General features: G+C 47.6%; 2 protein-coding genes across 5 annotated transcripts in view; one reads left to right on the forward strand and one right to left on the reverse strand.

Moving 5' to 3' along the window:
- Nucleotides 1-1,527: 1,527 nt before the first annotated feature.
- Nucleotides 1,528-12,161, forward strand: AWAT2 (acyl-CoA wax alcohol acyltransferase 2). The gene is made up of 7 exons (XM_002700046.6): nt 1,528-1,783; nt 8,886-8,996; nt 9,332-9,402; nt 9,648-9,852; nt 10,097-10,271; nt 11,038-11,237; nt 11,451-12,161. The coding sequence occupies exons 1-7, from the start codon at nt 1,699-1,701 to the stop codon at nt 11,603-11,605; spliced, it is 1,002 nt and encodes a 333-aa protein (XP_002700092.3). The 5' UTR covers nt 1,528-1,698; the 3' UTR covers nt 11,606-12,161.
- A 920-nt stretch (nt 12,162-13,081) lies between these two features.
- EDA (ectodysplasin A) overlaps nt 13,082-17,011 on the reverse strand; it is a 397,501-nt gene continuing 393,571 nt past the window's right edge. For 3 of the 4 annotated variants that reach the window (XM_005228033.5, XM_005228034.5, XM_005228032.5), the window contains exon 8: nt 13,082-16,966. In XM_005228033.5, coding sequence (XP_005228090.1) covers nt 16,715-16,966 — 252 coding nt within the window. In that variant the 3' untranslated portion in view covers nt 13,082-16,714. The remainder of the gene's footprint in view (nt 16,967-17,011) is intronic. The other variant, NM_001081743.2, reaches the window with a different exon arrangement.

Raw genomic sequence — 17,011 nt, forward strand, 5'->3', positions numbered from 1 at the left:
TTACTTTTAGGTAAAATTTGCAGCATACAGAGAAATGTGTTAATTGCTCAGTTGTGTCCGACTCTATGTGACCCCATTGACTATAGCCCACGAGGCTCCTCTCTGTCCATGGAATTCTCCAGGCAAGAATACTGAAGTGGGTCCAATCCTTTCTCCAGGGGATCTTCCTGACCCAGGGATTGAACCCGAGTCTCCTTCATTGCAGGCGAACTCTTTACCACTGAGCCACCAGGGAGTCAGCTTGACCTACAGAGAAATGCACAAGTCTTAATTGTACATTTGCTGAGTTTTGACAAATGACTTTTTTTCTCTTTTATGGAAAGAGAAATGAAAGTATAGTTTATTTACAATATTGTGTTAGTTTCAGGTGTACAGCATGGTGATTCAGTTATAAGCATATATATTCAATTTCACATATAGGTTATTAGAGAATATTGAGTAGAGTTCCTGTGCTATAAATAGGTCCTTGTTAGTTATTTTGCATATAGTGGTGTGTATCTGTTAATCCCAAACTCCTAATTTATCCCTCCCTCACCTTTCCCTTTCGCTAAGCATAGGTTTGTTTTCTGTCTGTGGATCTATTTCTGTTTTGCAAATACATTCATTTGTATCATTTGACAAATGAGTTTTTTACCTGGGTAACTCAAAGCTCTATCAAGACAGAGAATATTGGACGTCCCTGGTGGTCCAGTGGTTGAGAGTCTGCCTGCCAATGCAGGGGACATGGGTTTGATTCCTGGTCCAGGAAGATTCCACATGCTGCGGGGCAATTGAGTCCTCGAGCCACAAATATGGAAGCCCTTGCCCCCTAGAGCCCATGCTTTGCAACAAGAGAAACCACTGCAATGAGAAGCCTGAACACAGCAAACAGAGAGTAGCCCCCACCCTCAGCAACTAGGGAAAGCCCACGCACAGCAACACAAACACAGTGCAGCCCAAAATAAATTTAAAAAAATTTTAAAAAAGAGAATATTGTTGTCACTCCCAAAATGTCCTTTATGCCCCTCCCTGGTCAATCTCCTAGCAGAAGCAGCCACTAATTTTTTCACCATAGATCAGCTTTGCCTGTTCTAGAATTTCATGAACACAAAACAATGTGATATATGTACTCACATTTGTTTATTCATTTAATAGAAAATTTATTCAGCCCAGAGATACACATCTGATGTCTGTTCATGGGGAGTAATGAATGCTCTTGGACTGAACAAAAGGCCAAAGATATTTCTAGCTGTGACCTGTGACCTCCTCCCCCACAATCACATTGTCACTGAGAGACCATAAACCTCTGGGCCTCAGAAATGCAGGCTACAGGTGCCGCGTGTGCCTTGCATTCTTCCCTGACCGCTCTCACCTATCCACACTGGCCCTGGAGGCCTCTCAGCAGCCCCACCCCCACCTCCACTCACATCCCACACCTGAGCTCCATCTACACTTCTCTACACAGGTGTGCAAGAGGGTGTCACAATCTCAGCCCGGCCCTTGCCCAAGTGGGTAAAAGTACAGGTGGGTAGATGGCTGGAAGGAACTGGACAAGCTGAGGCAGCATGTTGTCTCTTGGTCCTGTCCCGGGGGTAGGGGTGGAGACTAGGCAGGGACTGAAAAATAAAGCACAAAGAGAGGAAACACCACTGGTCCCTGAGCAATCGGGGCTGGACAGCTGAACAGCACCTACCTGGAGTCACAGGGACCCTGGGCATAATGGTTTTGCCTTCCAAGAAGGACCTCAAGATCTCCCTGGAGGTCTTTGCTATTTTCCAGTGGGCCCTTAGTGCCTTTGTTATCGGTGAGTCTTCAGCCTTTGGCAGGGTGACCAGATGTCCTGGTTTGCCTGGGACTGAGAGGTTATAGGTTTTAGCAGGACTTTGGATGCTGAAACCAGGGTTGTTTCAGGTGAATAAGGACAGTTGGCCACCCCAGCCTCCATCTTGACATGCTTGGACACAGTCCTTGTGGAATCTGCGAGTGTGCATGTGGGTCTGGGTGCACACTTGTGCAGGAATGTGTGTGCACATGTGTGTGAGCCACACTTGTGGCTGTTGTGTGTGGTGAGCCCTCCTGGGTCATCAGTGGGTCCTAGAAGGCATGTTTGGGAAAGATGGGGAGCAGTTACACTGAGGCCTGCCAAGGAAATGGGCATAGCTGTGACCTCAGGGACCTGAGCAGACCATCGGTGCAAGACAGTTGTCTTGGTGGCAGAGGGAGCTCTGAAAATCTCTTGTCTGAAAGAATTCATCCATTTATCCATCTATTTTTCACTCTACCCACCCTACAAATCCTTTGTGAAAGTTACTTAGTTGCTGGCTATGGTGCTTTAGGTGCTGATGCAGACCATCCCTATGGGAAGGGGCCTGGAACAAAACTCTCATTTTTAAGTGGTTTAGGTGAGTATTGGCTGGAAGCAAGGGGATGAACTAAATGCCCCTACTTGGAAGATATCTGAGAAGGAAGAATGCAGGTGGACCTTGGGAGCTTGGGGCTTCCTGGTCAATAGGGAGAGTGGGCTAAAGAACAGGGACTGGGGGGCTCAGAGGCCTGCCTGGGGTGAGTACCAGGACCCCTGAATGCTAAGAGAAGAAAAGCAGTGTTAACCTAGGAACGATGGGCAATCAGAGCTAGAAGAGGCCAGGAGAAAGAAAGTCATATGTACCAGCTACTTACTTAGTGCCAGGCATTTTCATAAAATGAAACTTATGGTTTCATTTTAGCCTCCTGCCAGCCTTATAAGGCAGAAGTTATTATCATGCATAATAATACACACTAATAGCTACACACACACATATTGATAGCTTAACTAATATAGTATTAGCTAACATCTGTTGCGCTTTTTACCCCCATACCAGGCACTGTTCTAACCACCTAACGTGGCTATCATCTCCATTGTACAGATACAGAGGCTGAGGTACATGCCATCTAAACGGTCCATCCAAGATCGGACAGCTAGAAAATGGAGGAGCTGGCCTGTGCCTGAGTCCAGAAGGGCCTGATTTTGGCCTATGAATTCCTGTCCCTACCACCTGCATCTCCTTATTTACTGCTGATTGGGAGGCTAGATATGGACGTGGCTGTAGTGTATATGTTAGGCCAGAGAGGAAGGAGGAAGCTAGGCCTTCATTGTATGTACAAATTTCTGACTGAAAGGGGAGAAAAGTCCGCTGCAAATGACCTCTTATTGAGGACCAGGGCCCCAGCTGGGCTTCTCAATCTCCTTCCATGTGACCCAGTCCTTGGGGGCCTTTCCTCAGGAAGGGCTGAGTCCCATTTCTTGAGTTCTTGTCCTATCTCCACAGATTTGCCTCATTAGCACCCCCTCCCCTCACTGCCACCGTGTTCCCATGGCCTAGGAGCTACACTATATTAGGGGAAGAAGTATGACCAGTATGGACAGCCCAGGCCAGGCTAGGGGATGGAACCTCTAGGCTGGTAGCTCCCCTTTCTCACTCTAGTCTAGGATGTTACTCCTTAGAGGTAACCACTGTTAACAGTTTGTGTGTCTATAGCCAGAAATTGGGGCTTCCCTGGTGGTTCAGTTTCTAAAGAATTCACCTGTAATGCGGGAGACCTGGATTCAAGTCCTGGGTTGGGAATATTCCTTGGAGGAGGGCATGGCAACCCACTCCAGTATTCTTGCCTGGAGAATCCCCATGAACAGAGGAGCCTACTGGGCTACAGTGACTAAGCACACAGCCAGAAATTATGGATATACATATGTGTGTGTGAATATATATATATATATATATATATATTTCACCACATGCAGGGCTTTCCTGGTGGCTCAGTCTGTAAAGAATCCACCTGAAAAGCAGGAGACTGCCTGCAATGCAGGAGACTTGGGTTCAATCCCTGGGTTGGGAAAATCCCCTGGAGAAGGAAATGGCAACCCACTCCAGTGTTCTTGCCTGGTAAATCCCATGAACAAAGGAGCCTGGTAGGCTACAGTCCATGGGCTTGCAAGTCAGACACGACTTAGTGATTAAACCACCACCACCACCATGCCTGTACACACACACATACAGCCAGGATGCAAAAAAACAGGGATGTGAAAAACATAGTCTCTGAGTCAGACTGCCTGTTTTTGAATCACAGCTCTACTCCTTACTATCTGTGCTCCTTGAGCAGTTTATTGATCTTCTCTGAGTCTTGTTTTCTTCATTTGTAAAATGGACATGTGACAGTGGAATAATTGGACTGGCCCATGTATGCTATGGTAACCAACTAATGTGGAAATCTTAGTGGCTTAACTCAACAAATGATTATTTCTTGTTTATGTTAAACACCCAACACAGGTTGGTGGGAGTCTCTGCTCTCTGTGGATGAAAATGTCCAGGCTGTTGGAGGTACCTCAAAACTGTGATGCTGAAAAATGTGGCTTCAGAGATGACCACTGAGTGAGCAGGAAAGGGATCAGGTCTCATGCACACTCCTTTCTGCCACCACCAGAGTGACAGGTGTAAACAACAATGAGCCTTACTTTCAACTTTGGTAATTACCAAGTATTCTTATGTATTTATTAGCAATTAGCATTTCTTTCTCTGTTAACAGCTCATTCATGACTTTTGTCCATTTTTCTATTAAATTTGAGTTGACTCTTAGAGGACATGTAAGAGATAGATGAAGAAGCAAGAATGTTCAGGGCAGAGAGTGAGCAATAGCTGAGATGAGGGGAGAGTGTAAAGCATTCAAGAAGCTGCCAGTGGTTAAGTGGGATGAGGGGCTAAGAGCAGCAGAACTGATGCTCAATAAATATTGAATGAAAGGATGAAAGAGTGGGAGAGGGAAGACAGAGGAGACCGGCAAAAGAGGCAGGGGACAGATTGTGCAGGGTTTGTCAATCAAGGAAGTGTTTGGACTTTTTCCTGAAGGCCATGGGAGCCATGACTGGGTTGGGCACAGGGCAATGGCATCAGATTGGTGGTTTTGAGAGATCATTACAGCTTTGGGTACCAAACTGATTATAGGAAGAGACTGTCATTCTAATTCAGGTCAGAGATTGTGGTGATTTGGCCCAGACCAGTCATAATTGTGAAGGGGAGAAGAGGCATTCAAGAAATTGGAGTAGAGTTCATAGGACTTGATGATCAGATGTGGGAGAGAGAAAGGGAGGAGGCGAGACTGAGGGTTCAGGGATCAGTGTGAGCTAGTGGAGCAGGCGGAACAGAGAAGGAGGAGAGTGGGTGAAAGCAGGGTGAGGACAGAGAGAAGCTTCCTCGAGGGCTCTTAATTAGAGCCTGACTTCGGGCTATATGGAGAGTGAGCCTGGGACAGAAGAGTGTTGGGCCTGGGCTCCCAGGAGGTGATGGTTCCAGTGCTTGTCCGTCAAAGCTTTCCCAGCTCTTCACCCTATGAATCTGCAATGGAATCATATCCGTTTGGACCCTGATGACCTTGAGACAAGACCATCACACGAAGTCTGTGAGGAAGATAAGGCAGAGCTGGTGTTGCTATCCCCACTTTGCCAGTGTGAAGCTCAAAGTCTTGTTTGTGGTCATTCTCATGCGTGTCACCACCTGAAGCTGCACTGCCTCCCAAGATATCCCCAACACTGTCTGGGTTCAAGCAAAGCCTAAAAGAAACAAATCTCTTCTGGACTATACCCATGCCTCTCTTTATTTCTTGAGAAAGTCAAGTAGTTTTGTAAAGTGAAGTCACTCAGTCGTGTCCGACTCTTTGCGACCCCGTGGACTGTAGCCCACCAGGCTCCTCTGTTCATGGGGTTCTCCAGGCAAGAATACTGGAGTGGGTTGCCATTTCCTTCTCCAGGGGGATCTTCCTGATGAACCCAGGTCTCCTGCATTGCAGGCAGATGCTTTAACCTCTGAGCCACCAGGGAAGCCCTAGTTTTGTAAGGAGTATATCAAAACCTGAAAGTGCTGGCCTTTGCTCCACGCTTAGATATGTTCCCTAGAGGCAGCTATTCTCAACTTTGTTAGCTCTTTTTTTCAGGTATTTACCTCCATATGTCTAAACTTTACTATTTAAAATGTCTAAATATTACTATTTTCCAATGTAACAATTTTAGATAGTATCACTGACTTCCTAATATGGAACATTAGATTTCAGCTCAATATATGCCTTTTCCCCCATAACCACCTAGGTTGTTTTATTTAAACCTCTAACTATGACTAGTAAATCTTCTCCATAGACCAGCTATTTAGTGCACTATGATTATACTTCCTTTCTTGTGCAACTTCTTGTTTTCTCTGGAATTCATAATTGCTTCATTTTATTTTTTTACCTTTATTTTTTATTTAAAAATTTGTTGGAGTATAGATGATTTACTATGTTTAGTTTCAGGTGTACAGCAAAGTGATTCAGTTATACATATATTCATTCTTTTTCAGATTCATTTGCACATATAGGCTACTACAGAATATTAAGTAGAGTTCCATGTGGTATTCAGTAGATCCTTGTTGGTTATCCATTTTATATATAGTAGTGTATATATTAATCCCAAGGTCCTAATCTATCCATTCTCCCCATCCATATTTCTCTTTTGATCACCACAAGTTTGTTTTTGAAATCTGTGAGTCTGCCTTGTAAATAAATTCATTTATATCAGTTTTTAAAACTTAGGTTCTGCATATGAGTGAAGTCATATGGTATTTGTCTTTGTGTGACTTACTTCACTTAGTATGAGAACTCCAGGTCCTTCCATGTTGTTACAGATGGTATTATTTCATTCTTTTTATGACTCAGTAACGTTCCATTCCACATACGTACCACATCGTTGCTCTCCATTCCCCTGTCAATGGACATTTAGGTTGCTTCCATGTCTTGGCCATTGTAAACAGTGCTGCAATGAACACTGAGGTGCATGTAGCCTTTCAGACCATGTGTCTCTTCAGATGTATGCCCAGGAGTAGAATTGCTGGATCATATGGCACTTCTCCATAGTGGTTGCACCAATTTACTTTCCCACCAATAGTGCAAAAGGGTTCCTTTTTCTCCACATCCCCTCTCGCATTTATTGTTCATAGATTTCTTGATGATGGCCATTCTGACTGGTGTGAGATGATACTTCATTGTAGTTTTGATTTGTATTTCTCTAATAACTAGTGATATTAAACATCTTTTCATGTGTTTTTTGGCCATCTGTATGTCTTCTTTGGAGAAATGTCTAGATATCCTGAACATTTTTTGATTGGTTAATTGCCTCATTTTAAATTTTAGTTATCTCTTAGTTATCTATCAGTTGTCAAGAATTCATCCCCAAACTCTCCACAAACACGTCAGGAATCTACACATTTCCTCTCCTTCACCACCAGCATTTTTTATTTCCTTGAGGACCTCGCTGGTGGAGTCCAGCATCCTCCTGTTACAGTCCAGTCTCATGCACCACTGTCACCTCCAGGACCCGTGAGGCACCCTGGGTGCACAGTCTAAGAAGGTGTTCATGCTCAGCGCTGTGCAAGTGTTGGGTCAGTATTTGCCTGACCCCGAGAGTGAATGTCTCCTTGAGTTTTGTGCCCTGGGTGCCATGCTCTCCTCACTCTATTCCTGGCCCTGCTCACTTCCTTCCTTTGTTGGATTTCTTTTTACCTGGATCCCATGCTATCCTCTGTCTTGCTTTACTCCCTCATTTTTGTGGAGCACATCCTCCACTAGTTTCCTGAGAAAGGGATGTGGGAAACAAACTCTCTGACTATATGTCTGAAATTGTCTTTATTCTCTCTTCATACTTGATTAATAATTTGGCTGCATATAGAATATCCTAGCTATGTCTAGTGTAAGTATCTGAGTCTAGAGTCTCTTTGGTTAATTTTATTTCAGAGAACGATGCTCCCATGGCCCAGCTGTGTAGTGAAGGAGAAGAGGTCTGGGGTTTTAACTACTTCTTTGATACATTTTCCATCAAGCCCTGTTACATCTGCTTTTTCTAATACCTGGTGTTTGCAAATTCTGAGTCTTTTCTAGATTCTCTAGTACAAACAGGCTTACTCTTGTAGACACTCCCCCTCACAAGTAATCACATTTCAACTTTCTTGTTCTCAGTCAGTTAATCCCTCCTCTGCCCACTGTCTAGCAGGCAAACATTTTGCTGACAGCGTTCAGTCACTTTTGGCATCTCTCTGATTCTCTTTTTCCTTGCAGAATCTCTATTTTTTAAAACATCCTGTGATAATTTTCATGAGGCTGCAGCAAGGAGTCACGATAAAACTTGTGTTCATTCTGCCATGTTCAATTATGAGTGTTTCATGTCTTTTCTAACCTTTCTTTTGACCCCCTTTCTCTCGCTGTCTTATTCACAGTTATTTTAAAAAATGAGTCCAGTAAGAATCCTGAGCATGGCTCCCTGTGACTCATCTCCATGAAGTCTGTCCTAACTACTCTAACCTACATTGTTCCTATCTTGTTCGAGCTCAGCATGGTCCATACCGTATTCTGGTACAGTCTCCTTTGTTTCTTGTTTGCCAACTTGCATGCTCCCAACCTGGCTGAAGGTTATCATCCTCTTTCTCTGGCATTCTGTTCACCTTCTCAGAGACGATATGGAGAGAAAAATGTGAGTTGGAGGAAGACTATTCCTGGCTCTGTCTCTCCAGGACTCCTAAATTCTGGTGGCCAAATCAGGGAGACCCACCACTGACTCCCTGCCACTGACTGCAGCCCAGAGTGCTGCTGGTGCAGGCCCTGGGGGGAGAGGGCTGACTGCACGGAGCACAGCAAGGGAGGAAAACACCTTGTCTCCTAGACTCAAAACAAGTTCCCAAGGCTAGGGCAGATGCTGGGGCTCTGGGCACGCAGGCATGTGCTGGGGTGAGGAAGTAAGATGGTAATGTGAGCCTGGCTGAGAGTGCTTGTGACCTTGCGGTAGACATAGCCCCAGAGGGAGGGCAAGTGTGAGGCGCTGTTCGCAGTTCATTGACTCTGGCCTGGGCTCCCTCCAGTGATCACCGTGATCGCCGTCAACCTCTACCTGGTGGTGTTCACGCCGTACTGGCCCGTTACCGTGCTCATGCTTACCTGGCTGGCTTTTGACTGGAAGACCCCTGAGAGAGGTGAGGGCCCTGGAAGTGCTGTTGCCACTCGCCACATGCTCTTTCTTTCTCTCCTTATACTCCTGCCAATTCCCTGGCAGCCCTTCAGCCTGACCTTGTCTGGGCTGGAGGTGAGGGAAGGGGTCTTTTCAAGGTGCCAAGTGAGGCCCAGGTGGGAACTGGAGTGGGCTTGGGGAGGGGCGGCTAGTACAGCAGAGAGCTAGGGCTGTTCCAAACAGGCCCTGAAGTTCATTCCCAGCCTGGTTGTCACTTAAGGGGGCAGGACACGGTAAGGGCTGAGGGCACCCAGAGATAACAGGGTGGACAAAGCTCAGCTCCATCAGCTTTGTTTTCAGGTGGCCGCCGGTTTACCTGCGTGAGGAAATGGTGCCTGTGGAAGCAGTACTGTGACTACTTCCCACTCAAGGTGAGGAGTCCCAGATCCCCACTTGGGCCCCAGGCCCAGCCCTGACTCCCTGTGGCAGCAGCTGAGGCAGGGCGGGGGGCGGGGGCATAATTCACATTGAGGCCCATGTGAATGAAGCTCCCCAGAGTTTTGTGTTACCTCATCTGCACGGCCAGACATGACAGCCCTTTCCTTTCTAGGTCTCTGGCCGAAAGAGAGGAACTCTTCCCTGGCTATATCTCTCTTGACTCCACTTTCCTCCACAGCTTCTGAAGACTCATGATCTCTCCCCCAGCCTCAACTATATCGTCGCCTGCCACCCTCATGGGCTCTTGTCCCATTCATGGTTTGGCCACTTTGCCACAGAGATGTCAGGCTTCTCCAAGACATTTCCTGGCATCACTCCTTATGTCCTCACACTGGGGGCCTTTTTCTGGGTGCCTTTCCTCAGAGAATATATCATGTCTACAGGTGAGTTGGCTCCTGGGATGGAAAGCTGAAGAAATACATGGCTGCCTGAGAGAGAAGTATTGGGTAAATAGGTGAGAACAAGGCCGGCTCTGTGATCCCCTCTGGTCTGAAAAGCTACTTTAGGCTCAGCTGCCTAAAAGAGCCCTTTCCTAAAGAGGGTTCTCCCCACCTTAGAAGAAGTAGGGAGGAAAGTTAGGAGGTTTAGCAGGTCACCAATGATCTTTTGGTTTTTCCTGCCTACCAGGGGCCTGCTCTGTGAGCCAATCCTCCATGGACTTCCTGCTTACCCGTAGAGGCACAGGCAACATGCTGATTGTGGTGGTTGGCGGCCTGGCTGAGTGCAAATATAGCCTGCCTGGATCTACCACTCTGTTCCTGAAGGGCCGCACTGGCTTCGTACGCACGGCCCTTCAGCACGGGTAAGGACACTCCTGGTCCAGACTGGGGAGAGGAGATCCAAAAGCCCAGCAGGGAAGGAGGAAGAGGTTTTGAGGAAATGATATTTAAAGAGGGAGGCATAAAGTTGCTTCTGTTGTGGAATAGAGGCTGTGTCAGGTTCTAGAGGCATTTCTGTTTCTGAAGAAAGGCCAACAGGCCAGCCTGGAACCTTATCTGCCTCAGACTAGCATCTCATCTGGACCAGTCTCTCTAAAAAGGTGACTGGCTGCAACTGTATGTCAGAGAAAGCCAAAATTTCCATGTGGGTGAAAGGGAAGAAACCAAAAAGAAATGGCCCTTGACTCCTAGCTTCCAGTGTCTCGGACAATGTGGGTTTACAGGAGGGTCTGGGACTCGCTGGGGCTTCCCTGGTGGCTCAGATGGTAAGAAATCTGCCTATGATACGGGAGACCCAGGTTCGATCCCTGGGTCAGGTTGATCCCCTGGAGAAGGGAATGGCACCCATTCCGGTATTCTTGCCTGGAGAATCCCATGGACAGAGAAGCCTGGCGGGTACAGTCTGTGGGATCACAAAGAGTTGGACATGACAGAGCGACTAACACACACACAGTGGGGCTCGCTTCCCTTAGCTCGCAGGCAGCCTTGGGTAGACCACGCATTGCTTCCACTTAGTTTGGACCTGGGCCTAGCTGGGTTAAGGGCTGAAGGAACTTACAAGGAGACCTAGGGAGCACTGGTGGTCAGCCTACATTCCTAACCATCAGAGAACATGCTTTTCTTTTTCAGGGTGGCTCTAATCCCAGCGTACTCCTTTGGGGAGACAGAACTCTACAAACAGTACACTTTCACCCCAGGGGGCTTCATCAATCGCTTCCAGAAGTGGTTCCAGAGTATGGTGCACATCTACCCTTGTGCTTTCTATGGGCGTGGCTTCACTGAGAACTCCCTGGGCTTTCTGCCCTACGCTCAGCCTGTTACCACCATTGGTAAGTGGGCCCTTCAGCTGGCAGCCACGTCTAGGACACAGGATCTGGTTCCAATGCTAGACCTTGGCTCTGGCCGTGTTCAGAGGCAGGGAGGCTGGCCAGGATGTGTGTAGGGTAGGGGGAAGCATGGGGGAGAACCTGGGCTGGAGGCCCCTTCTGAGGAGTGAGCCACTGTGATGCTTTTCCCTCTAACTTCTCCATCTCCCCTGGCAGTTGGGAAGCCTCTACCACTGCCCAAGATTGAGAACCCAAGCAAGAAGACGGTGGCTAAATACCACGCAATCTATGTGGATGCCCTGCGCCAACTGTTTGACCAGCACAAGACCAAGTTTGGCTTCTCAGAGGCCCAAGAGCTGGTGGTAACTTGACAGACACCCCCACGGCCTCTCAGCCTGGTTGGAAGGTGTAGCAACAGGACTTTTGTATGACTCCTGCTCCTTACTTGGTCAGTCCTTGGAGTGACGGCTTTGTGTGTGTGGGTGCCTGCTTGGCTGTTTTCTGCATCCCTCTTCCTCCTTCATTTCTCTCCTTCGAGCTCTTCTCTGACTTTACCTTGGGGTTACAAGGAGATGACCCCAAAGGCAGGGAAGGCCCTGGGGAGAGGTGTCCTGAAACCTCCCTCACATGCACTCACTCAGCATCAGAACTGAGAAGAGAATAAAAAGCCCACCTCTGATACTGTCTGTGCCCCAACCAGCCTGTTCCCTAGGACCCCTGCTCTTGTCTCTTTCCCTTTAGCTCTTAAGCAGCCCTATCTTCTGGCATCAAGGCTTCTCAGGACCAGTGGCCTTGATGTCCAGTGGGCTTTGAATTCAGGCCTCTCCACCTTCAAACCCTATGACTTGAAACAACCAGTCTTCTCTGTTTCCTCATCTGTAAAATGAGACAAATAGTTCCTCCAGTGCTTACTTCAAAGGTTGGTGGGATAATACTGAATGTGATTGAACTTTGCATACTGGAGAGCTCCACAAATTATTCTGCCCACTTCTTATCCCTGAGCAAACAATGCCCTACATGTTATGACATCTCAATGTTTAGAATAAAGTTTATCCAATTAAAAACATTCTAATCTATTTTTATTGTTATTTTTTCAAGTTTGTCTATTTTATTTTTCATTTGTTTGCCACTCAGCCCATGGGATTTTAGTTCTCTTACCAGAGATCAAACCCGTGCCCCCTGCACTGCAAGTGAGGAGTCTTAACCACTGGACAGCCAGGGAAATTCCTAATTTTTAAAGAAGAAAGTTGACACTGTAGGATCTTGTCAACAGTTGTTTGAAAGTTTAAGTAACCTTTATAGTTGGATGAGCTTGGGGAGCTACTTTAACTCTTTAATGTTGGTCTCATCTGCAAAATGAGTGATACGTCATGGGGAGCTGGAGGCTGGATCTACCCAAGCTGTTTTGGGCCCAGGCCTGAAGAATGTTACAGAAGTCAGAGTCTCAAGCTGAGGGTGACTCCCTGCTGTGTCTTCACCTCAGGAAAATGTTCGTTTTTGCATGACCCCTAGCCTATTGGACATGTGGTTACAGGAAAAGACCCAGGTGATGGGGATGGGTGCATGTGGGCTGGGGCACAGAGAGGATATGGGATGTTCTGACAGGAAACTCAGACCACCTTGCTTCTGCTGCCCCTTCTGAAATGGGTGCCTCAGTTCTTCTCCAAGTTCATGTGTGGTGTCAAAGAAGCATGTAGTGGAATTCCCTGGTGGTCCAGGGGTTAGGATTCCAGGCTTTCAGGAACCTGCTGAGGGCACAGATTCAGTCCTGGTCAGGGAACTAAGATCCCACAAGCCACCCCAAGCCCTCCAAAAGGCACCTAGCAGGTAGGAAGTGCTCAGGCTGATTTTAAGAACAAGGGGAAAAAGCTTTATTTGCAAAGAATAAACCATTAATTTACACAAACTTACATCCCGGTTTATATACATTATGTATAGTTTATATACACAGTATCTCACACTGGATGCTGATCCCCAAAGCAGCATCGGGCCTGCTCCAGGCCACCCTCACCATGCAGCCCTTCTCCCATCTCAGCTGGAAGCTTTCTGACTAAAGAAATGACATATCCCAACTCCACTTGGAGAGAACCCTAAAATGGATTACAAGGAAAAAATCCAGTTCTTTTTTGTGCTCACACGGCCTAGGTTAGACTTCAGGCAGGGGGGAGTCCTGAGGTAGCGCCAGGACTCCCTGCAGTTGGGCCTGTCCAGAGGCTTCCATCCTGAGGCAGAAGCTGGGGGAAGCGCCCTGGGGAAGGAAGCACTTTGACAAAGGCTGTGGCCACGCATTCCCTGCCTGACCAGGCTCCGGAAGGGGGCCAAGCACTTCCAGACTTGAGTCTGTGGGTTGCAGAAAGAAGGGGGCTGTGTGGGACACGGACTGTGCCTCCCTCACCTTGCTGAGTCTGGAGGTTGGGGCCCCCACACCTCAGGAAGGTCACCTTCCCACTCTGGACCTCAGTTTTCCACATGGGTAGGGTAGAAGGTAGGTTGGGCTAGATTACTTCTAAGGGCCTCTTGAGTTCTTAATTTCTCTGAATCTATTTGCATCCACCAGAAGTTACATAAAACACACGTATTCACACATGGCTCAAACTCTTTGTTCACCTTCAGGGTTCCTAGCCCTTTATTGCTCATCAAAAGAGATTTGGCTCAGGATGGATGAAGGGGGTCCCCAACAGCTGCCTTTTGTGCCAGCTTTGGCTGTTGGAGCCGGAGCAGCTGGCAAAGCCCCCACTACGCAATTCTCCTTCAAACCTCTGTCATCTGCTTGCTCACAAATGTCCTCATCCCATCCTCCGTGCTAGCCTCAGCTTTCTAAAGCCATGTTGGTGTAATTCCAAGGGGTGAATCTAGCTCCACATTCTCTTAAGAGTAAATGACTTCAATAACTTTGCAGCAACAGGGCTCCCCAGCTACCTCTTGCTTCCCTCATCATCCCACTCCCTCCAGAGCTGTATTTGAAGGGTCACAATGAATAAGAGTCCTGTGTGAATCCCATTTTCCCTCTAATCCCCTCCATTCCTAGAGAAGAGGGTTGGTGTCAGAATGCCCTTTAGTGGTACAATTAGGAAGTCTTTTGCTTCCCTCGTCTCATCCAGACCTCTCTTGGGTTTTCTTTGCATCCCTGAGAGATCCTGGTAATACAGAGGTCTCTGTGGTATGGCAGAAAGAGATAAGGAGTCACTCTGTAGCTGTGGGAAGTGACTGGCTCCTGTAACTTGTCTGAAGGGTAACCAGAGGAGGCCCTTGTCCACAGGAGGGGCCCCATGCACAGTGGTTGGTTCACTGGTTGGTTCTTTCATTGGATGAAAGAACACAAAGGGTATCTGTTCTGTGGGTACTGGAGGCCTGCTGCTTGGGCATGCTACCAAGACGATTCTTCTGAACACAAAAGCTCTAAGGCCGATGGGAGTTTCCCAAAGAAATGGCCGACTCTTTTGTCCCAGAGCCCTTGGCAGTCAAGAGAAAAGGCATTACCATCAAGGAACGAAAATGAGCCTCTCTGCGTTTCTCCCTAGATTCCTCAAGGATTTGGGGTCCATATTACCATTTTGATTGGTTCTCTCTTGTATTCTAAATTCAAAACAATGCTGGGGAAGAACAGAAGAGCTTCACAGTCAGACCTGGTTGAAAGCCCCAGGTATGACTTAAGTTGGGTGAGATCTTGCTCAAAGCACTCAACCTCTGAGCTTCATCTAAATGATAGGGTTGGTAATATTATCAATGGAGATAGAGAAAACACAAACTTTAAGGAGAGGTTCTCATCAGATTCTGCTAACTGAGGACTGTCTAAGGCACTTTATAGGATCTGGGGTCAAACATGCCTCAAGCTTGCCTCATCTGGGGTGGGAAGACTATCATTAGCAACCACATAATGGGGGAGTAGCTCACTCCCTCTTGCTCTGATTCTTGAAGGGCCAAGCAGCATAGTTTCTTAAAAAACGAAGGCACAGCAGGGAAATGAGTACCTGTTGTTCTTGGTAGATTTCAGCTGCTGAAGGATCTTACTCCCTTTCTCTGCAAAAGGAAATTTGTTCCAGGAGTAAAAGTAGCAGATTCTACAAGACTGGCTCTCTCAGCTTTGGGCTACAGACCCAGCACCCAGACTGGGCCCAGACAGTTAGAAATAAGACCCTTGAATGATCCTATCATGATTCGATGGGAAGCTTGAGGGTGGGGGAAAGAGGTCTTTGGGCCTGACTAGAGGGCGCAAGCCTGCCCATTGCCTAGACACTGCCTCCTCTTGAGCCTGGATTCAGGGAAGCAGCACTGGAATCTATGGTGACTCTTCTGTGCTGTGGTTTTCTGGAGCCAGAGAGAAGAAAGGGGGTGGTATGTGATTAGTAGGGCATCAGTTGTTGTCCTTTCAGACAAGGTCTATGCTAATGACCACTTGGATTGCAATACACTTGAAGAAAATCCTGTCCTATCCCCAGCTCTTACCCTTTCTGGGTCTGATAAAAAGCTCTGCCTTGCTGATACCCAGGGTCAGTCTAGGGTTTGGGAATTTTAGTAGGCTAGCATGGCAGCTGCCTAGATACTAGAATTTGAAGGCACTTTTGGAGGTCATCCAGTCCAACTCTTTGTCCCCAGACGTAACTCGGACTAGATGAATATTTGTGCTGCTTAATACATGGATAACTTCCTTTGTGCCCAGGTAATCTAAAGAGTATCTCAGACTCGCACAAACACAGGTCCCGGGATAGGCACCAGTCTCAGTCAGAGGTAGGCTCTGGCGAGGGAAAAAAATGGGAGTTCTCACCAGGCTGGGAAAGGGACAATTGTGCAGGCACCCGGGCAGTTTTCTGAGCTTGGAGCACAGGTGTAAACAAAGTGAAAGACATGTGGCCCCAAGCATGGCCTCTGGTTCTTATACAGGCAGGTGTATGGCCATGCCCTGCAACTGCTTCAAGGAAAAGCAAACCTCTCCCCAAAGCCCTGCCAACTGCTGGCACACGGATCAGTGAGAGTGGGAAGACCATCTGGCAGGCTTCTGCCCTGGTTTCTGTAACAAGCACCTGCATTTCCTTCCTTGCCCCTTTCCTTAGGCTGCAACATTACCATCCTACCCCACATGTACCCTTCGAGGTCAAAGGCTTGCCCCACAGTTTGGGCTGTACTGTTGCTACTTCTCGCGTGCTGCCCAAGCCCCTCACTTTAGTGCAACAGAATGACACCAGGGACCTTGAGGTTGTAGTCATGCTAGAAGCAGTCAATGGGGAGCCAAGGAGGAAGGTTCTGCTTCACGCCAACCCTGGGGCTTCATCAACTGTCCTGTTCACTCCAGGTCAATCTGGAAAGTCAAGTTGGCCTTGTCATCTTGGAATTACTGGGGAATAAATAGCACTGGGAAATTTTTCTCTGCGGCTGTGACACCCACATACCTCATTCCACAGCAGCACTTAGAGGTTCTGGGAGACTTAGCTCCCTAACCTGGGGTAGGGACATGGGCAGGGGCAAAACGAGGTTGGAGGGATCTAGGATGCAGGGGCCTCGCCCAGCCTGATGGCCCCGAAGAAGGTGGTGTGCTTGCTCATGTTGATAGAGATGTCAGCGTGCACCATCTTCACGGCGATCTTCTGCCGGGCTTTGAGGAGGCAGACACCTGCTGTATAACAAGTGTTGTAGTTGGTTTTGCCTGTCTCAATACTGCGGGTGCACTGCAGGAAGGGTTTCTCGTCCACCACCACCTCATAGCTGGCGAAGTCAGTGAAGTTGATGTAGTATACCTGGGGGAGAGGCAACAAGAAGGGATTGGGGGCGAGCAGAAGGAG

The sequence above is a fragment of the Bos taurus genome, chromosome X (genome assembly GCF_002263795.3).
Source record: "Bos taurus isolate L1 Dominette 01449 registration number 42190680 breed Hereford chromosome X, ARS-UCD2.0, whole genome shotgun sequence".
NCBI lineage: Eukaryota > Metazoa > Chordata > Mammalia > Artiodactyla > Bovidae > Bos > Bos taurus.

Coding starts and splice junctions, on each gene's coding strand:
- AWAT2 (XM_002700046.6), top strand. CDS start 1,699: ATGGTTTTGCCTTCCAAGAAGGACCTCAAGATCTCCCTGGAGGTCTTT. Junction 9,853..10,096: donor AGAATATATCATGTCTACAG/GTGAGTTGGCTC, acceptor CCTGCCTACCAG/GGGCCTGCTCTGTGAGCCAA. Junction 10,272..11,037: donor CGCACGGCCCTTCAGCACGG/GTAAGGACACTC, acceptor TTTCTTTTTCAG/GGTGGCTCTAATCCCAGCGT.